The sequence below is a fragment of the Pogona vitticeps genome, chromosome 2 (assembly GCF_051106095.1).
Source record: "Pogona vitticeps strain Pit_001003342236 chromosome 2, PviZW2.1, whole genome shotgun sequence".
In the NCBI taxonomy this organism is placed as follows: Eukaryota; Metazoa; Chordata; class Lepidosauria; order Squamata; family Agamidae; genus Pogona; species Pogona vitticeps.
Genome location: NC_135784.1, coordinates 238,247,901 through 238,269,994, shown reverse-complemented (window position 1 = coordinate 238,269,994; position 22,094 = coordinate 238,247,901). Strand labels below are relative to the sequence as shown.

At 41.1% G+C, this 22,094-nt stretch overlaps 1 protein-coding gene across 8 annotated transcripts in view; it reads right to left on the bottom strand.

The window, feature by feature from the left end:
* Positions 1-22,094, bottom strand: part of LOC110075998 (TLE family member 4, transcriptional corepressor) — a 172,416-nt gene that overhangs the window by 19,333 nt on the left and 130,989 nt on the right. For all 8 annotated transcript variants that reach the window (XM_072992242.2, XM_072992243.2, XM_072992244.2 and 5 more), the window contains 6 exons: positions 7,423-7,542; positions 6,258-6,311; positions 5,541-5,693; positions 3,988-4,120; positions 3,139-3,332; positions 1,802-1,878 (listed from right to left, as the gene is read on the bottom strand). In XM_072992242.2, the coding sequence (XP_072848343.1) occupies positions 1,802-1,878; positions 3,139-3,332; positions 3,988-4,120; positions 5,541-5,693; positions 6,258-6,311; positions 7,423-7,542 (731 nt within the window). The remainder of the gene's footprint in view (positions 1-1,801; positions 1,879-3,138; positions 3,333-3,987; positions 4,121-5,540; positions 5,694-6,257; positions 6,312-7,422; positions 7,543-22,094) is intronic.

The following is a 22,094-nucleotide window of genomic DNA, read 5'->3' as shown; positions in this document are numbered from 1 at the left end:
ACTATCGCCCAAACAGAACAAGCAACAATTGTGGCTGTCGGTAAAAGGAATTTTACTGGCACACGTCATGCAGCATTTGAAAGGGTCTGAGGAGGTTATAAAAAAGGGCGGGAAAGGAGGGGTGGGGAAAAGGGGAGAATGAGAAGAACAATAACTCACAGGGAACGTCCGTAAATGAAAAACTTGACTGAGTCCATATTCCAAGAATTGAGAACCGTAAACAGTCCAAAGATCAATATGCCGTTAATAGAATCACAAAGCTCTAAGTCGTAAAGAAGTCCGATTTGAGTGGCAGCTAAAAGGAACTGAGGTATTACTGGCGGGTGGAGCATGTGCACCACGGGGCAACATCATACTAATCTCTAGAATATTCTGAAGAGTCCTGCCTAGGCGCAGTAAAACCCATTTGTGTGCATTCACAGAGGCCACGAAGAAGAAATTTTTGATATAGGAACTGAAAGAGGAAGGCCTGTAGTAAAGACAGGCAGGAACCTCTTTATACTTAGTTCCTTTCTGCTTTCTCATTCTCCAAGTTCTTCCTGTAAAATAGGGTCAGGGTGGCTTTTTTCTGCCAGATGTTTGGACTACAACTCCTATGATCATTTGCCATTATGGCTGGGGCTTTCTGGGGACCAAAGGCCAAGAGTTGAAGGTGCCAAAGTTCCATGCCACTGCAATTCAGACGACAAATATCTGTCCCATCTGATTCATGATGTCGTCCAGGATGGAATAAGTTTTTTTAAAAAAGAAGATTATGTTGGCATATCTTCCTATAGGCTTAAGTTTAACAACAACAACAACAACAACAACAACGATGATGATGAGCCATTAAGTTGATTCTAACATATGGCAACCTTTCCAGGGCTGCCTATGGACAGACTACTCAGAAGTAGTTTACTATTTATTTATTTCATTTACCACCCTCTTCTTCAGGAGGAGGGCAGTCTGGGATGGTGCAGTTTGCCTTACACCACACAGGCTGGCTTTCCTTCTGGGAGGCATAGTGAGAAATCAAACTCCTGACCTCTGGCTCCACAGCCAAATTCCTAACTCAAGTTTAAAATACACAGGAAGAAAAACATGGAGTGCTGCCAACTGTCCGCAACAGCTATGCTCTATGGGACACTCCCCACCTCCACCCCAATTTCACAAAGGAACTGTAGAGCCACAAATATATAAAGAAATCAATGCCCTGGATCACTATGTAATTTTCTCTTTGCCGAAGAGGAATGAGCAAAAACTCTATATTGGTTACATAATTCTTCCTGTTCAGGTCTCTGTGAGCCAGGCTTGTTAGAGCAGGTTACCCTTTCCGGTCAGTTCCATGAAGGATGCATTTGTACACATAATGATCTCACAATTCTTTCCAGTATTTTCAATCAAATAGAACATTACAGTGTTTCTTCCTTTGCACAACTCTGTTTATGCAACCTGGTAAGTCTGCAGTTGATGGCAGGGATTCTTCTGTGCACAAAGGAATTATTTTTAAAATGGAGAGGCAGAACTCTGAAGACATGAACACCAGGGAACCTTTTGCAATTTGCATTCCCTTGCCAAACTGAGCTACCTTATTCCAACACATCCCATTGCAAAACTATAACCCCCTTCCCTTTGCCCTCTCTTATCCACGGTATCTGATACCCTTGGCACATATTCACCTATGGGAAAAACTGCCAAATAGGCTTTTAAGATTAAAAGAAGGATTAACCACCCTCTGCCACACATGGCATTCAGTATCAGAGAGCAAGCAAAGGGGACAAAAGCTTAATAATATGATTGAGTTTGTACGTTTAACACTCACGGTTTTCCTCCTGGGATGCCTGTCAGATTCGGAGGGATGCCTGGGACTCGCATATGATGATGTGGATCAAAACCAACCTGAAGTTTTCCCACAAATACAACAAAGAAAGTTCAAAGTGTTAATGGAAAGTGCTAGAATCCTATCCATCTGACTCTAATCATCCAACTCTCAAATATTACAACAGGCTACCTTCCCAAAGGTTTAAGAACATAAGAAAGACCAGATTCATTTGGACCAAGCAAGAGTCCACAGTCCTTTTTTTTCCCCCAACCATGGTAAGCTATTTGCCTTTAACAAGCGCTCTGGCACGATGTATTCCCAGCATGTGATATTTAGAGGGATACTGCCTCTGCATATGACAAGTGTAAGAGGCAAATCCTCACTTATTTATTTACATAATTTCTATACTGCAGTAACAACTAATCTTCCGTAATAAAATGGCTGATTATAAAATCACTGACAACCCAAAGAGATACCATCAAAAACAAGAATACACCACCAGTTTAGAAAACCTGGGACAACGGAAGACAAAAACTTTGTTAAATGCTAGGTTGAGCCTCCATGGAAAGGGAATTCCACAAATGGGAGGAAAGATCCTGGTTACCTGCCTCATGTACGACTATAGGAACAGCAGGATGAAGCCCTCCAGGAAGAGCTTCATGTTCAGACAGGTTGATGTCACAGGAGATTCTACTTCAGATGCTCAAGTTCTAAGCTGCATGGGGTTTTAAAGGCTGAACACTAAGACTTTGTTCTATGCTCAGAAGTTGTTTAAAATCTGGCCCACTGTGCTTTTCTACCATGTTGAGAATAAATAAGTAGGGCTAGAAGGCTGCTAGCTCAACCAAGCCTGGTTCCAACATTACATGCCCCATGTAGAAACCACTGAAAACATCACTGGAGTGCAATGTCTGTGTGCAGAAACCATAATGTCCAAGAGCCATTCATCACGCAAGTTACCCCCAACTGGTCATCCAGTTGCCATCTTAGATGCAAAACAATGACTGCAGCGATGGGACTTTGGAGAAAACTGGAAGAACTCCCCTCCCAACTCCCCTCTGTTCCTTAAAGTGACTGTCTGAGAAATCTAACTGGTGACAAGGAACTTTACATTAGCAGAAAAGGCATGAAATGGGAACCAGCCCAAATACTGAAAGAGTTCAAAAGATGATCAGATTTCCCCAGGCAACTGGCCATGCTCCTTTAAAGCAGTCTGCTTCATGTTTACATAAGCTACTGCTTTGAGTGGGGAAAAAAAACCCAAAACCTTACACCACCCCCACTCAGAACACAACCAGCCTTCACTGTGACATAAACCACAAACACTGTAAACTTACCACTGGAGACCTCCCATAAGCCGCAGCCGCAGCTGCAGCAGCGGCTGCTGCACTCATTTGAGGAGAGATGTTATGCAGACCTGCATATGCAGCTCCAGGGCTGGTCAGCTCCCCATTCATTCCAGCATGGGGTACTATTCCAAACGGGGCAGGATAAGGACAAGGTACTGCCATCGGTGTTCTTAGGCCTGAAGCTACAAAAAGGTCAAGTGGGGGAATTAAAACAAAGAGATTTTAAAAAGAACACTGAAGAAAGAAGCAAGACAATAAGCTAACAGGAGGAGGAGGAAAGCACAAGAAGGGAGGGGGTACAACACCCACAAACATTGTTGAGATTTACACACGTTCTTTTCCCTGAGTCTTAGATAAATTCCCAAGGACCTTTTTGAAACTGCAAAAATGGAAAAAGGTGTCACCTATATTGGACAGCACCACTGCAAACTGCAGGTGGGATATTCTATGTCTGAATGTTGTCCCATGCAAACAAAGAAACGAAACACAATTTCCCCACACGGCCACACAGAGAAAATATTTGTTTACTGAACTCCTTCAGACAAGGTTTGCTGTAATCCGGAACAGAAATACCTACATCCCCTGCTATTTCTGCACTTTTGAGCAAGCTCAAAGTTAAAACTATGATTGACTGAGACACAAGCGAGCTGTAGATATGCAAAGTATTCCACTGGCTGTCATCCGGTTGCTCAGCATAGTTAGTAGCACCACAGTAGGCCCAATGAATCAGTGGGGATTTGGTGAGTATTGTCGTTGAGGGTGCAAAGACAACCTGCAAAGTACAACCTGCAGTGCTTTCACTCCACTTTCCTCTTCAGCAATTTCAAGTTTACTAACCTAATGGATCGACCCCTGGTGGTTTGCCTGGAACTGGCCGCAGTCCAGGAGTCGAATTACTGCCTGGTGTTGGCGCATCAGTCCGTGGGGTGGGGGTACTTGACTTCGACACAGGGGTGGTAGATTTTTCATTCTGAAATGGAAAGAAAAAGAATCTTGTCATTTTTAGAACGTATGTGTAGCAACTTGCAAACAGGGCTTTCAGCAATATATCTTCTGTGACCACCATGTTGTGGATATTGACTTCATCTTGCAAGCCCTTGGTGCTCTTGTCACTGGGGAATGGAGAAGAAGCCAGCTTCTTGAACGAGGCTTGACTTCGCCTTCATTGCCCAAATGTAACATCACAGAAACATGAAAGCTGTGCTGAAATGCTTTCTGATCCCATTAGTGAAGACTTTCTTAGCAGGTGACAGTTCCTCAGCTTCCTGTTTCTCTCTCATGTGAATGACCGAGTTAGTTTGTCATGAGGCACTTGTACTGTGAAGAAACTAAACAATTATAGATATAACGGTAGCTAAAACCACCACTACATAATGTCTGTACTTAATCTTTCCCAAAGTCCCTTAATGCGCCAAAATTTTTAATATTAATTACACCAAGCAAAGCACCACAGGTGCACAAACCTATGCAGACTGCCCAAAAATGAACTCTTGTAGATTGCATCCACTATGCACTGTGCATTGGCCGCTGGCTATTTGCCTAATGAAGGAAATAGCAAATAATGAGTTTTAAAAACCCTGCATGCAATTTCTCACACCTACTGCTGAAAGGGAAATGTTTTAAGTGTGTCTGGGAGCCATCTTTTTATTTTTGTTTTTCTTTGTCCAGGAACAGAACACACCACAAAAATTTGTAAGAAAAGAAATTGGAAACAGCTAGAAGTCTTTTTGTGGTTTAGAAGAACAGATCTCAGAGGTGTCAAACAAGAGAGGAAGAAGTTTGACCCCACCAAAAAAAGAAAAAGTGAATTGGCCCTCCTGGAGTAGCTACTCTCCTCTTTATTGTCAGAAAAAAAGGAAGCTTTGGGGAAGGGCACACACACACACAACTGGGCCTGCAAGCAACCCTTCTTTGCCTTGTGACTTGTTATGCTGGTCAAGAGAGACTCTTGTAAATGACATTACTTTTTTTTGAGAGCAAATGATTGTAGCTGAACATGGACCAGCTACAATCATTTCCCAAGAAAACCAAATCACATCTAATCAAGATGCTGAATTAACTGTAAATCCATACAAAAATGGATGGATGGAAGTATTCAAAGAACCCCTCTGTGCTCTTATTTATCCAGAGGAGGGTAAGTTTCCCAACATGAAAAAAGGTTAACACACACAAAAAGGCACATGCATCTTTTTCAGACAGTGCTAACTGAATAAACCCTCTCTATCACTCCAAAAGATCCTGGTTTTCAATGGTAATTTTTAGGAGAAACTTACCGAAGGAAGCCTTATATCAAGACATGCAACATAGACACATTGTTTTCTCTCTCTGTTTAGTCACTCAATGGTGCATACAGCAATGTGAGCATGAACACAGATTGTACAATCACTTACAAGGCTAAGTTCTTTGGATTTGGAGGAAGGAGTACTGCTGGAAGATGCTATCGAGGCTGGACTAATTGGTGCATCTTTCTTGAGTAGACGAGTCTTGTCCAAGCCATTCTCCCGTGGAGAATGTGCTGGGCTTCCTCGTGGCGATGATGGATCCTAAAAACAAAGTTTGATTATTATCAAGGCATCTTACTTGTTCTAAACTGGATACACAGCATCATTTCGCGTTGCCTTCATAATGAAGCTCATGCATGACTGCTTTTCCCACAGTTCACATAAAGGGTTAGTATGGTGTAGTGGTTAAAGTCTTGGGTTCACATCCTCATTCAGCTGTGGAATTCACTGGCGGGACTCTGAGACCCTCATAATCTCTTAAATTGATCTGCCTGACACAGTTGTGGCAAGACATAGTGAAAGGGAGAGGAGCCATGTATGTCCCCTTGAGCTTGCTAGAGGATGGGTGGGATATCAAAGGGAATAAAAAGATGGCCTGCTAACTAAAGAAACATATTTCTACCTCAGGGTGTGAAGTGATGATACTCTGGGTATGATGTAATAATGCTAAGCCTTCCCTTGGAGCAAATAAGATGATTTACTGTATTATAATATAAAGAAATCAAACAAAATTCCTACTAAGAGTAAGAAATCTAATCCTATGTATTTGAATCCAGTGATATTTTTAAAAATATTCATTACACAGTGGCATCCAATTGCACATACCTCATTGGAAACATCAACCACCAAGTTATCATCACTCTTTTCACCATCACTGTCCTGCATCAAAGAAAATGAATTCTTAAGTTTTTGAAAAGTCTGGCTTCACAGAAAGAAAACACAGTTTTAAAAATTCATCCATGAGGGACTGGAGGAGCTGCCCTGCCCAAAGGCCTAAGGGCCTCTAGAAAATCTATTTCAAGCAAATTAGCCCACACACAAGTCTCTACCAGCCAAGCAGCTGCTTATGCAGCATCCTTTACATCTTTCATAACAGGGCTGTGTAAAAATTGCTATATTATTCAAGATTTTATCTTATTTTATTCTATTTATATACCATACTACAGTGGGGTCTTGACTTGAGAACTTAATCCGTATTGGAAGGCGGTTCTCAAGTCAAAAAGTCTGTAAATCAAGTCTCCATTGACCTACAGTGCATTGAAAACCGATTAATCCCGTAACAGGCCGTTTTTGTTCCATTTTGGTTTTTTTCTGGTCTGTAAGTCAAATCTCAGTCTGCAAGTCAAACCTAAATTTTGCGGCCAGAGAAGTCTGTAACTCAAAAAGTCTGTAAGTCAATCCGTCTGTAAGTCAAGGGTCCACTGTATCTAGTGGCCTTGCCACTACTCTGGACAGTTCCCAGCAGTAAAATAAACATGCAAAAATCCCACCCAAGAACAAAACAACAGATATAAAAATCAAGATGGTGGCAACAGACAGAATAAAGGTTACAGGGTACTATCCTCAACATAATATTAAATAACCAGCAATTGTAAGGGGACGATATCCTGAAACGCCTCCCAGAAAAGCAAAGTTTTATGTGCTTCCTAAATATTAGGAGGGAAGCAGCCTGGCACACCTCCAAAAGTCAAGCATTTCATAAAGAGCTGGTCATCACAGAGGAGGCCTGGCATCTAGTCATAGACTTCCTGGCCTCCCTCAGATATACCTCCCAGTGGGCTCCCTGGCAAGAAAGGAAGGTCTGTTGGGAGACTGCAGCGAATGTGGCTGAGTAACGCCCCCCCACCTTGCTGTCCCAGGCTAAGTTGGAAAAATCCTTCAAAAAGGGGTAGCCGCAGAGGTATCATTCAATATGCAAAAAGATCAGGGCACACCTCTATATTCAAGATAAAGTAATAAAAGGGAGAGAAATATAAAATGTCTTGCTCACATAACGGGTTGCTATTTCTTTTTCTTCTGTTTTCTGCTTTTTGCTTTCAGAAGAGTAGTCTGTCGAATTTCTGTGCTTCTCAGAGGCTCTAAAACTGGCTGATGGAGACACAGATGAGCTCTGAAATTAGAAGGAAGTGAAACAAAGGTGACTAACCAATGAGCAGTTATTCCCACTTTCTGTTTAAGAGGTTTTAAGTGCTTAGACTTCCCCTTTGAGGAGGCAGCCTACAAACTAAAACCATGTTTGCACAAACAGGAGTGCATATTATCTTCTGAATCTTTACTTCGCCCTACGGCTGACACATCAGAGCAGCACAAACCAATGTGGGAAAATTCTAGCTTGCCACATCAAGCACCAGGCTGCAGTAGTCAGAGAAAATCTGCTTGTTTGGAATGTTTGCTTACAAAATGTTATCTACCACTCTGTTGTGGCAAGCTGGAACTACTTCTCAAGAATAGATCCACTGATACAGAATGCCTGCAAGCTAGCAGACTTCTTCCCAGAAGATTTAACTTCTAAAAAGGCTACAGCTTCTGGATACAAGTGGTAAGCTCCGTGTTCCAGGCAGATATGCGCCTAGGTTAGATGTACCTGCTTGTCACTTCAAGCAGATGACTAGAGCCCTTGTACATGTCCTAATGAATCACCTGTCATTTCTTATCATAAATCTTAAAAAAATAAAAAAATAAAACGGGGGTGGGGGTATTTCCTGAAAGGTGTATGATTTCAGATTACAGTTTGCAGGATACTCTAACTTGCATGGCCACTGGTTAGAACCTTAGCGAAAAGGAGTGAAGTGGAACTCTAATAAAGGGAACATGCTTACAATCCCATAGAGAATTTAAATATCCCATTGTAGCAAAGAAAAAAAGAGAGAGCAAGATTATTATGATTTTATAATACATACATGCATACCAGAAAGATCTGGATGTCCCTGACAACCCAGATACTGTGGTTGCTGACCTTGAGCCAGACATCCTGAAGAGTGAAGTCAAGTGGGCCTTAGAAAGCATGGCTAACAACAAGGCCAGTGGAGATGATGGCATTCCAGTGGAACTATTTAAAATCTTAAAAGATGATGCTGTTAAGGTGGTACACTCAATATGCCAGCAAGTTTGGAAAACTCAGCAGTGGCCAGAGGATTGGAAAAGATCAGTCCCAAAGAAGGGCAGTGCCAAAGAATGCTCCAACTACCGTACAATTGCACTCATTTCACACGCTACCAAGGTTGTGCTCAAAATCCTCCAAGGCAGGCTTCAGCAGTATGTGGACCAAGAACTCCCAGAAGTACAAGGTGGCTTTTGAAGGGGCAGAGGAACTAGAGACCAAACTGCTAACATGTGCTGGATTATGGAGAAAGCCAGAGAGTTCCAGAAAAACATCTACTTCTGCTTCATTTACTACGTAAAAGCCTTTGACTGTGTGAACCACAGCAAACTATGGCAAGTTCTTAAAGAAATGGGTGTGCCTGACCACCTTATCTATCTCCTGAGAAATCTATATGTGGGACAGGAAGCAACAGTTAGAACTGGATATGGAATAACTGATTAGTTCAAAATTGGGAAACGAGTACGACAAGGCTGTATACTGTCCCCCGGCTTATTTAACTTATATGCAGAATACATCATGTGAAAAGCTGGACTGGATGATTCCCAAACCGGAATTAAGACTGCTGGAAGAAATATCAACAACCTCCAATATGCAGATGATACCACTCTGATGGCAGAAAGTGAGGAGGAATAAAGAACCCCTTAATGAGAGTGAAAGAGAAGAGCACCAAAAATGGTCTGAAGCTCAACATCAAAAAACTAAAATCATGGCTACTGGTCCCATTACCTTCTGGCAAACAAAAGGGGAAGATATGTAGGCAGTGAGTGATTTTACTTTCTTGGGCTCCATGATCACTGCAGATGGAGACAGCAGCCATGAAATTAAAAGACGCCTGCTTCTTGGGAGGAAAGCGATGACAAACCTTGGCAGCATCTTAAAAAGCAGAGACATCACCTTGCCGACAAAGGTCCGCATAGTCAAAGCTATGGTTTTTCCAGTAGCCATGTATGGAAGTGAGGGACCATAAAGAAGGCTGACCGCTGAAGAATTGATGCTTTTGAATTGTGGTGCTGGAGGAGACTCTTGAGAGTCCCCACGACTGCAAGGAGAACAAACCTATCCATTCTGAAGGAAATCAACCCTGAGTGCTCACTGGAAGGACAGATTGTAAAGATGAGGCTCCAATACTTTGGCCATCTCATGAGAAGAGAAGACTCCCTGGAAAAGACCCTGATGTTGGGAAAGTGTGAAGGCAGGAGGAGAAGGGGACGACAAAGGATGAGATGGTTGGACAGTGTCACTGAAGCTACCAACATGAATGTGACCAAACTCCGGGAGGCAGTGGAAGACAGGAGGGCCTGGCATGCTCTGGTCTATGGGGTCATGAAGAGTCAGATTATATATATTCCATATATATAAAATAAGAGGAAGATTATTATAATTTTATTATATATTATATATATAAAGCACAAAATTGCACAGAAGTATCTCACTATACTGAAAAAGAAAAACATTGATGCTAATGTTTCTTTTAGGTTAGGATGTCTGTACAGAAGGCGGAATCCCTAATACCTAAGTGCAAAATGACTTGGTTGGCAAGATGATAATACATATGATAGTACATATGGTACACTCAAAGAGAGTTCACAGGGAAAATATCGAACTTATTTACAAATTAAAAAGATAACTGGACAAGCAAACTGAGCTGACGAAGGAAGCTGAAAATATGATCCATTTTTAGATACATGTTTGCCTACATGGAGAACCTCTGACCCATGGGTCCAATCCAGCCCAGCGAGTTTTCCTCTACAGAGATTTGTCTAAGAAGAACATAAGATGCACACAGAAATCACAACAATACTACATACTGGATACAAGTAGAAGCTTAGTGCTAAACTACCAATGACAGTATAGAAATAATATAATATAATATAATATAATATAATATAATATAATATAATATAATATATGTGGTACTATTTCAACACTGGAGCTCCTTCCAGATGGTCAGATTTGATGTTTACCAGTGAATATTCAAACAGGAGCCACTCCTACAACATATAAATCCATCCTAAACCTAACTGAGCAGATCTATCCATCCCATTCCCGCACTGTGAGATTGCGTAAATATTTAGTTTGGGAAGTGGACTTGGATCAACACACAAAAGGTTGCACCTTCCTCTCAAACAGATACAACAATACTTCGGATCAAAGAGAGATCCTTTTCCCTGTGTCCCAGTACTATTAAAAACCAGCACTTTTTACACATATTTATGCAAATTAACTTTATGCATGTTTTAAGAATACCCCTGTTCCATTTATATTCATTCTACAAATGGAGAGAGGACAGATTATAATTTGAATTCAATTCACTATGACTCATCCTCCCTCCCTCTCTTTCTCACTCACTTTTAAGTAATTGGCTGCAATAAAGGGGAAAACTAATTACTGAATGACAATTAGAATGATGGCTAAAGAGCCAAGAGTAAACTACTGCTCTGATTTAAATCAATGTATTTATTTTCATAAATCTGAAACCACATGGATTCATTTTTCTCAATCTAGTTAGCCACAGTGCTACAAATACCCTTTTAATCTTTGATTCTGGTGCTTAATAAAGTTATAATTCAGAGCACCCTACTAGTGTGATAAAGAAGCTAATTATGACTCGCTCTTTAAAGGATGATCAGCATACTGAGGGAATATATAGTGCTTCGCAGTCAAACTGTTTTGAGCGTACACAGGGAAACATACACATTTGCAAGCATCACTCTGGCTTAACTTAACTCAGCATTATGGAACTCTAAGCCCCATCCCAATTATAGAGTTTTAACACGTGTACAGTGATTTCTCAGGAAAAAACCAAAAGCAACAGGAAATTTCCAGTATAGTTCTTATTTAGTGGCAGTTTCCTCCACCACTAAAGTAGCTGGGCTGAGAGTGTCTAAAAGATAATTACAGTGGTGCCCCGCTAGACCCTTACCCCACATGATGTTGAAATCGCTGCCCAGGAAAGCCCGGGGAGTAGACTGGGCCTACTGGGGGAAGCCCTACCCTGATAGGCCTGATCTACCAGGCTTTCCCAGGCAGTAGACTGGGCCTATTGGGGGAAGCCCTCCCCTGGTAGGCCCAGTCCACCCTGGGAAAGCCTGCGTCGGCTGGGGGGAACCTCTGGAGGCCTTCCCCGCCGTCATGGGAGGCCTCTCTGCAGTCCCCCCCAACACCGATCGTGCTTCGGAGGCACTATCGGCAGCGGTGGGGGGACCCCCAAGATGCCTCCCATGGCAGTGCATAAGCCCTGGAGGGCATCCGGAGGTCCCCCGCCACTGCCACCACTGCTGGGAGCTGAGTTGTGCCAGGCGATCCTGGCCATGCTCGGACTCCTGGACTTCCCCCTCAGCACAATCGGCTGTGGGGGGGACCTCTGACATGCCTCCCATGGCGGTGGAGAAGCCCTGGAAGGCACCCGGAGGCAGATTGGTGGCCTACGGACTGGAAGGGGGAGGCTAACTGTCCTTTTGGTTCCGCCCCTCCTGTCCTCTCATAGGCTCCTGCCCTTGAGCTTCCCATGATGGACAGGCATGACGTGGGGGTTCTGCCACACTTCCTTTTAAAGAAGATTATACATCCCCATCATGGCTTCTAACCTGCGATGGACTTTTCCTCCAGGAATCTGTCCAATCCCCTTTTAAAGGCATCTAGGCCAGATGCCATCACCACATCCTGTGGCAAAGGACTATAAGCTTATAGTTGACATGAAATATAAACCCAGGTTTCTAGAGGTCTACATTTATTTATTTTCTAAATTTTTACTCTGCATTTCCTCCAAGCAGCATAAAGTAACATACAAGGTTTCTCCCTCCATTGCATCTTCACAACCATCTTATGAGATGGATCAGGTTGAGAAATGTACACTCTAGCCCCAAGTGACGATCATGGCTAAGTGGAAATTTAGAACTGAATCCATTCAATGGTCAAAAATAACTGTTTCCATTTTTGATGCATAAGACTTAAATCTTAATATGCATGCTGCACATCTGCTACAAAGCACTACAGAAGTTACTTTTTTAAATACATCAATACTGGATGATCATTAAACAAAACATAGATATAGCAACTAGATTAATTACTATACTGTATACTGGTTTAGAGGCAGTCTACCCAACCTCCACAATTGATTTAACAGGAATTATGACTTTTTAAAGTATTTATTTGGCCAGCACAGTTGCCACCACACCTGTGGATGAGCTTCTATCCCATCTTCCATATAAAGATTGCCATTTGCATGATGGTTCCATTGCATGTTACGGATATAATTCAGATGCAGGAGCTACTATGTGATAAGCAAAATACACTCTTATTGTATTGAAGGATGGTATGGACTCATTATTTTACACACGGGGTGGGTAAAGTGTGCCCCTCCAGATGTTTTTGACCACAGCAGTCTGTATTCTTCATCATCTGCTCTGCTGGCTGAGACTGATGGGAAATGCAGATCAACAACATCTGGAGGGTGCAGATTTGCCTGCATGGAAGCAGCAGGAGCAAATGGAGTAGATGTAAAGGAGGTCAATAGAGCAGCAACCAAAGCAACAAATGGCAATGAGTTACAGTGGGGCCTCGACTTACGAACCTCCCTACTTACGAAAATTTCAACTTACAAAAAGCTCCAGCCGCAAGATTTTGCTTCTACTTGCGGCTGGAGCGTTCACTTAGGAAAAGAAAAAGGCAGGGGAAATTCAAACTGTTGGTGGTGAAGAGGCTACTTCTTCGCCCCAACACTTAGGAAAAGAGAGACCTCCCGGGCTTCCAACACCACCCCAACCACCACTCCGGGTGCCGGTGCTTTGGAAGCCTGGGAAGCCTCTGCACCAAATTTGTGGATGGTTGTTTTTGTTTTTTGCAGCCCCAGGGGCTTGCAGTGTTTTTTTGTGTTTTTTTGGTGATTTTTTTTCCTTTGGCCGGAACAGATTAATTGGTTTTCAATGCATTCCTATGGGAAATGTTGCTTCGACTTACAAAATTTTCGAGTTATGTTCCAATATGGATTAATTTTGTAAATTGAGGCACCACTGTAGTTGGTATAATCTCCCTTAAAGTAAGCCATTGATGGTGTCAGCTATGATTATGCTCAGTTTTACTGATTAAAAAGAAGCTAATAGAAACCCTCTTAAAAAGCCATAAATGTCTCGCCAGCAAAAGGGCAAGCATCAATGTGCTTGTCTGCTTGCAATAATTAGTACTTCAGATTACTTGAACAAGCTAAGAATTATTATTATCCTTCAACCCTCAATGTCCACTAAAGATTACTGATGTGAGCATGTGTGGCTATAAATGCAACAAGGGAAGAAACCAATGGAGTGAAACAAAGAACAAGCTATGGCAAACCTGCCATCTCCAAGCCATGCTATTCAGCCATTTGATAAAGCATCTGACAATCCACCTCAGGTGGGCCAGGAAAAAGAAGTAATTCAATAAAATGAACACATGAAATAGTGACTAAAGGGGATGAGGACCCTCCCACGCAATAACAGTCTGAACTGAAAACCTTTTTCTCAAAGCGTGATCACTCCCCTGTAAAGCTGTACAACACTGGGACAATGATGCATTTAGAGTGCAATAATTAAAACAATAATTCCCAACAAAGTGGGGATTATGAGGTAATTGACCATCCCCAGATATTAAACAAACCATAGTAAAAAACGAAGGCTGCTCAACTCTATGGTCAATTATATTGTAATTATCTGAATGACATTATTACTGTCATAAAGTCTGTTCAGAGTACAAAAGATACAATAAAAAAGTGCTAAAGTATGCACTGCAGAATAAAGACCTTCCAAAATAGGCTACTTGGCTGGTTCTGTGCCAGGGTGAAATGGTTGTTGAAATAACTCTCCAGACTACCCCACAGAGGATTCTGGAGCATGTGGGTGTGATCACTCATTGCACCTGGACCCACACAGGTGTCTGTGCACAGCTCATCCACGTCGTTCAGTCAAACATCCCCAATCATCTTCCTGAAGCCTCAGTGTAAATAGGCCCTGTAAGTACCACATAACAGATGTTTTTGCGGCTGTATAGATTGCACCATGCTGCTCATCTTTTAGAAAGAGCTCATCATTTGAATACAGCAAGGAGATCAAAGTAGAGGTGCCTTTTTACCTTTGCAGAACCTTGTGCACAGGAATGCAATCCTAGGCATGTTTCAGACCCAAGCCTCACTTTCAACCGCTGAAGTCTGCCTCTTCCAGTCTTTAGGACTGCTACTTTAAAATTCAACCTGAAGTCAGGTGCACTGAAGTCTCACTTAATGAGACCTCTGCCATAGTCCCATGGACATCCCATTTCAGCAATATCTACTCCAAGGAAACATGCTTAGGATCACAGAATTCTGTACATAAATCCCATTGCTTTCAACAGGGTTCAGAGATGCGTAACCTCCTAATTACACCTCGACCTGTGTCTGGATTTTAAAAAATACTGATACATTCTGAAAGGAAACGAAGTACAAATCAATTTCCCTCACATGGGCTTTCTGAGCTAATTGGACTGATAATAGTAAACCAATGGTATGATCATTACTTTTTAATGGAAACTATGATTTTAGAGATGGTGTTTGATGTTTATATGGCATTCTACCCACCAATTAACTTTGCTAATTGCTGATTAAATTGAGTTAATTAACAGAGAATAGTGCCCTATATAACACAGGAGAATATAAATGTTATGTTCTGGTAGTTAACACAGGAAATCAAAGATTCTGAAAGGGAAAAAATGCTTCTTGATTCCCACCAGCCTATCTTTAAATAGAGGCCTACATAAAGCAGATCATTGACAAAACTGCACTGAAATCTTTGGGGTGAGCAGAGATCAGAAGTCAGGAGCACAAAATGAAGAAAGAATCTTCCATGCCCAAACAGTTTGGATTAGATATTTATTAAGTATTAAAAAGAAGGTATAGGATTAAGCTGTGAGCCAGACACCGTACATTCCCAGGATGGCAATCAGCTATTGGACCATACAATGTCCCTAACAGAGATCGTATGCAATGAGATGGAGTTCCTCACATCCCAAAATGGAAAAAAAGAAAGTTTTTAATCAGCAGCAATCTGCCACTGACAATCATAGCATCCTGTTGAAGAGATGGAACCCACACAATAGGATTTTGCCCTAGCAGAGGGAGCAGACCACTTAGCAGACTTTAAAACTTATTTTCCCCCAAACACAGTTGTCCTTGGCACCGGAAGTTAAATCAATCAGAAAAAAAAATATTTCTTTAAATAAAAATAAACATATTTATTGTCAGAAACAAGTTCTGTGTTGCCCATGCTCTTAGGCTTTTTGTTAAATGTTGAACTGGACTAATTAAACTTCATTTCATTAACTTTAAAAAAGTAGAGTCCTATGGAAGAGAAAACCTACAGTGTACATGCTTAATCATAGTTATAAGAATGGCAGTAAAGAACCATCTAAGTAATCTGGAGGGTCCTGCTAAGCTATCTACAGATTTGTTTCACTGTATGTAGTTAACAGGCACACATACATACGCTCAAGTGCACCATTTGTAAAGGCAGCTCAGATTACACAGTGGAAATCACAAATATCAGTCAATTTTGAAGCATAATTCTATCAGCATGGACTGCTGGTTCTTTGGCCCTTCCTGGTACAAAAGAGCACAAAGGCAAGCTTAACAAGTGTTTAAAGTAACAACCCAGGGTGATACCTTGCGTTGCACAGGTGGATGTTTAAAATTAATCCTTCAACATACCATTTCCTCTGCAATCACTGACTGAGGGAATACAACACAGCTGAGGTCTAGTGGCTGCTTGAATGTGCATGGGTCAATGGCAGGTGAAAGCAACCAACCATGCTGAAGTATACAGACACTGATGTCACTGATGTAAAATGAAGAGCACAGCAGCAAAGTTTAGGAAAAAAGGTCACTGGAACACCACCATGGGATGAAGGCTGCTAAATAAAATGAGACCACAGGGTATAATAACAAGTGTCCTTGAGTAGGAAAATGAATGGGAGAAAATAAAGAGAGAGAAAACCTGCCATTTTTAAGTGATGTTGCCTCAATGTACAAGAACACTTGCGCTCCTGAAAGCAATGGTGAACATGTTTATAAATGCATGTTAAAACAATGTATTTGTGAATATATGTTTCTGAATGTGTATATCTAACACCTTCTACTCTACAAAAGACACACGTTCAAACTGAACAATACAAATTAAGGAACGCTAGCCTGACTGTGGTAATTATTTGTGCTGACTGTTAAGTTGTCACTACAATAAGCAAAAGCAGCCATGATAGGTCATATGGCAATGAGGATAGGGGGACCTGCCTTATACGACATCTAGATCTTTGTCTGCAAGCTTGTATTGTCTGCTTGACTGGCAATGGAAATGTTCACATAATTTACTACTTGAATCTGTTCAACTGTTATATGCTAGGAATTGAACCAAAGATATTTTGTGTGAATAAGCTATGGCCCCATCCTAAAATGTGTATATACTAACTTTCAGCCTTCTACTCCCCAAAGGCCAGAATTCCAGCTCTAAGCAGCATTGAGTAGAACAGAATAGACACAGAGATCTGCAGATCACTCCTCAGATTAAGGATGTAAGTCCTTGCCTATCTCATCCTCGCAAAGGAAGACAAGAAAATGCAATGTTCTCCTCATTGGCAAGGAGTTCTCTAGAGTTCCCACACTGGCAATATTTTGTGCAATTCCAGGAACTGCCTCCAACTAGGCTGCTCCAAATAAGCATCTGAAGCACTCACTAAGTTGTTTGCATCTTTTAAAATAATCAACCAGTCATTCTATCCTTGCTGTACATGCTTTGCTTCTCAAAGGAAAAGAACATTAGGTATTTTCTGTGCAAATTACAGAGACCTTGAGTCTTGTTCTTGATTAGAAGTAAGAAAATCTCACAGGGCTTTAAAATATCTTGTTGGGGTGTCAAGCTGTGTTGAGAGCCAAAATGGAAGAGAAGGAGACATTTAGCAAGTATCTTTTCCACTTCTACCTCAGAGAATTTATTTCTGGTTATAGTAGCAGTATCTTGCCATTGATATGACCCAACAACTAGCATACCCCAAGGAGGTCATGTAAAGGGAAATGAGTTGCTTTTCAGTTCATGTTGGGCTAGCTTTTGGTGACCAAACATGAACCAGTCATGGAAATTTTCTTTCAGCCTGCTGAATATTGCCTGAGAAAGAAATTAACATTACAATTTCACAGATGACAAACTGAGGTTAACAGTGATTTACCAAGCACTGATGAGAGGTCATGACCAAACAGAGATTCATTTTCCACTTGAAGATAAACACCATGGCTTAAATCCTATTGATAGTCCTAAGAAGAGGAGACTCAATGACTCAATTGCTGAATGCTGAGTCAACACTTCTGTAAATCCCACTAGTCAATGGGTTTACTTTAGTGGAGACTGCTAATTGGATTCAATTAGCCTAAGCATTTGAGTGAAACCACTTACTGAAGGAAAAAAAGTGGAACAATTTATGCTGTGGTAGGGAGGTAGTAGTTTTAATCTGAATTAGCATTTGAAAGAAAAGAATCAGACAGAGTAGCTTGTCTGATTTAATTATTCTAGTGTAAAAGATTCAGACTCTGTATGTACCCAATACTACCGGGTTAGAAACGGAGTCTGGAGAAAGTGGGATATTCCATCATAAAGTTGAAACAGTGGGGTTTAGAATGTAAAATGTATTATTCAAAATCTTATTCAAGTGAACCTTTGAAATGTCATTTGTAACACTGTTTCAGTACTTTGTTGCTGTTTAGTTGTTAAGTCATGTCCGACTCTTTGTGACCCCATGGACCAGAGCACGCCAGGCCCTGTTTCAGTACAGCCCTGACCAACTGGAACCCGTTTCAATACAGTGAATGTTGAGAAGTTCCCTCAGGATTAAAATGAGCAGGTAATCTCAATGGAAAAAGCAACTGCCAAAGGCATGGGAAAGAAACTATCCAATACAACAGAGAAGCGCAAAAGCATACGTAAGCAGCAAGGATGGCAAGCCATTATGTAAGTCAAAATGTACTAAACTGTAGTAAAAGGGGAAAACAGAAGCAGACAATGAAGGCTATGATAGCTGGCATTTCTAGAATTCCATCTCATTGTTCTGGATACCTATATGCTGGTCAAAACATTATAGCTAATGTATGTTGCATGGAGTTTTCAAGCAACCTCTTTCCCATTTGCGGCGTGTTTTAAGTTTCCTTCTCTATACTTCAAGAATCTGGCTAAAAACTACGTAAGGGCTTGGTATTCTGTCCTGTGGTGTACCATGGATGAGCAACCTCTAGGTAGTTGAGAACTGCATGCATCCAGCCCTGGACCTTAGAGGGTTCCACTTGCTATTACCCCAATGCCCAAAATCTGGCACTGAAAACATGGCAAAATTGGCACTATCCCTACAAGGAGGCACAAGGAGAATTTCTGGGTTATTAAAAAAATGTGTGCTTGTGGGTGTGGCACAAGTTGTGTTAAAACATGAGATATGGCTCAGAAGAAAGTAATTGCTCCACAGAAGGACTGATTTTTGCAGTGGCCAATTTTTCCCATTGTCCATTGGTCATCTTGTGGTAACTATCTAGCCTGCTTCTCTAAGATTTCTCTCAAAAGCCCTAGCACAAAGCCAGGTGGTTTTGTCTTCTACCTGCGAAGGGTGGGCACAACAGAAAGAGGAAGACATTCAGTGGTTCATTATGCTAGCCAGAAAATGCACACTTAAACAACAACCATAGTTCAAAACTGCATCATTTCTTTTTAAAATTGCTCTTCATGCTTGTCTGGAGCAAACCACTACACACCACAACATTACGTTTACCTTCTTATGCTAGAACCTAGGAACACACAAAGCATGACATTTGGAGTTACCCTTTCACTGCTCTGCTTACAAGAAGCGTTAAGTCAGTCTATACAGATTCTAACTGCACAATCCTTTGGCTGTTTACTTAGAAGTATGTGTATAAGTTTGCAGCCCAACTAAGTAAAGGGCAATAACATGCATAAGTCAGGAAATAGAAACTGCCACACAAAGCTAAATCCTTCCCGAATTTTTAAGTACCCCCCTAGTGGGCCCGGCTATGTGCTACTGCTGAAGCAGAAAACTGGAATATTTTCTAAACTGTTGTCCTGTCCATGTACATTTGGGAGTTACATTCCACTGAATTCAGCAGAACTTGCTTTGAAGTCCCTGTGCCCAGAATTAGTCTGTAAATGTGCTCATTCAGAGTCAGCTGCATCCATGCAAAGGACAAAAAGCACAGCCATTATCTTCTTCCTTGCTGCTAATTTCTGCTAATACGACAAGAGGTCAAGACCTGTCTCCAGATCCCTGGAGCCTTGTGAATAAGTCACCAGGTGAACAGTGGCCAAGATAATACAATAAAATGAAATCAAAGTTGTTTCTCTTCCATGTCAGGAATTTACAAGAACAGCTTCAATTATGTGACCAAATATGTACTGCGGAGGTCATACAGCAAGGACTATTGACATAAATGCCAGCTGATTAACCACACCTAAATGTCATTGCTCCTACATGTTTAATGCTGTCCAAGTGGCAACTGTAAGGACAGACAGCTTACTCTCCACCTACATGAATGGCTGTGTCTTACTTAATGGCCTTCAAAAACCCTTGAAATATCTCCAGATACCTGTCTGTGGGGTAGAGGTGAGAGCAGAAAGATTTTTTATAACAACGCTATTAACCCGCCATACACTGTCAAATAAATAAATTTACTTTTCTTGTGGTTCAGAGAAATTCTGTTTCTTTCCTTAAGCACTAGAAGTCATGCCTAGCAAATACTGTAAGGGTACTACATGGCTTGACAATTTTTAAGATTAGGACATATAATTGCATAGGCTCAGAACTTGTAATTAGTTTGTTAAAATTTATTACCAATGTTTTGCTATGATTAATGGTTCACATCACTTTTATTTGTTTTGATGAATAATTGGGGCATTTTTGCCCACTCTTAGAGATTTTATTTCTTCAGAATAAAGTTGTATTACTAAGCTACTGATGATCAACATAATGTATGCATTTTATAATATAATGATCATTAAAACAATCCATGTTAATCCTTCTTGAAAAAATGTTAATACATTAGCTTTAATACTAATGTTTCCAGGCTCTGGGTAGTTTTAAGTAGTTATAACTACATTTGAAAGGAAATTAGCACCTATCAGAATGACCAGCAAGGATTTACTTGTTATGGACAAACAAATTCTGAAGCACTCAGTGTAAGACAACCTTATTCTGGAACCAGTCCTGGAAACCCAAAAGAATTTGCTCACAGAAAAGAAAGACTCAAAAAGTAGCAATGTCAGGCATTCCTGTCTTCTATTTGCATTTCTTTGAGTAACTCCTTGTCTGTAGCCAGCAGCTCTTCCCCATTTCTCAGAAGCATTAACTCCTGCACAGTTATGAGTTATAGATGAGTGCTCTAGACTCTTCTTGGCTCTGAAGGTTTTAAACCTTGGCTGCCCTGTAACAAAGTGGTTCTCTTTCTCAGTGGTTGTCTTCGAGGATGCCTATCCTCCAGTGGAAGGGACACTTTTGCTAAAGTGGCTTACCCTACCCCCACTGGTTTCCCCAAATGCCCCTGAATCATCTCCAAACAGTTGAGATATCTTCTGGAGTAGATCTAAGATCAGGGAGAGTTTAGTGCAAAGGAAAAAAGAGAAAAGATGTCTATCCTAACAATTATACATTGAGTTTGCAGGTATTTTACCTAAGGGGGAGAAATAATAGGACAGTGATTTGTTTTTAATTATTCTCTTGTGTTAGTATCAACAGTAAATATAGGTCCATGTAAATATATTTTAATTGATATTTTCGGGCAATAATCTTCATGTCTAGCAGAGGGAGTGGAGGGCTTTTTTCCTTGCAAGTCCAATTTAGAGTAAGTAAAATAACAGTGGACTGCAAGCATTTTGAACCTGTACATTTCACAGGCTTCAATGGATGCCAAACCTCTTATCAATTCAGATTGCCCTAATGAGTTCCAGTAGACGCTTCCTTATGTATTGATGGCTTTTAATACAGTTTTAGAATTGGGAAGGAAGCAACCTTATCACATATATTACCCACATCATGGTAGCAGTGAAGAAAACTGTTAAACATATTGGCCCAGTTTAGATAATATCTTAATAAGAGATTATATGACTAAGATAATCATAACTTGACAAGCCAGAAATGATCAAGCCCCTTCAATACACGAATAATCAAACCACTAATTAACCACAGCTTCCTGTTTCATCTACAGTGGGAAACAATGGTTATCAGCCTTGGGGGAAAAGGGAGTACTAAACCAATACTGTATTAAACTTGCTGTTTGATATTCTGTTTTTGTCTCTCCTGAATTGGAAATCCTACAGTATATCCATCGTACACATTTATAGCAGCTTGATACACAGGTGAAGACATGATTTAACTATCATGGCTCCATTCTCCACCTCTAGCAGAGAATTCTCACTGAACAGCAAGTCCCAGGATTCTATAGAACAGAACCCGAGCAGGCAAAAATACTGTCAAACTGCCATAACTGTGTAGTGTAGATACACTCATAATTCCCTCAGTTGGCT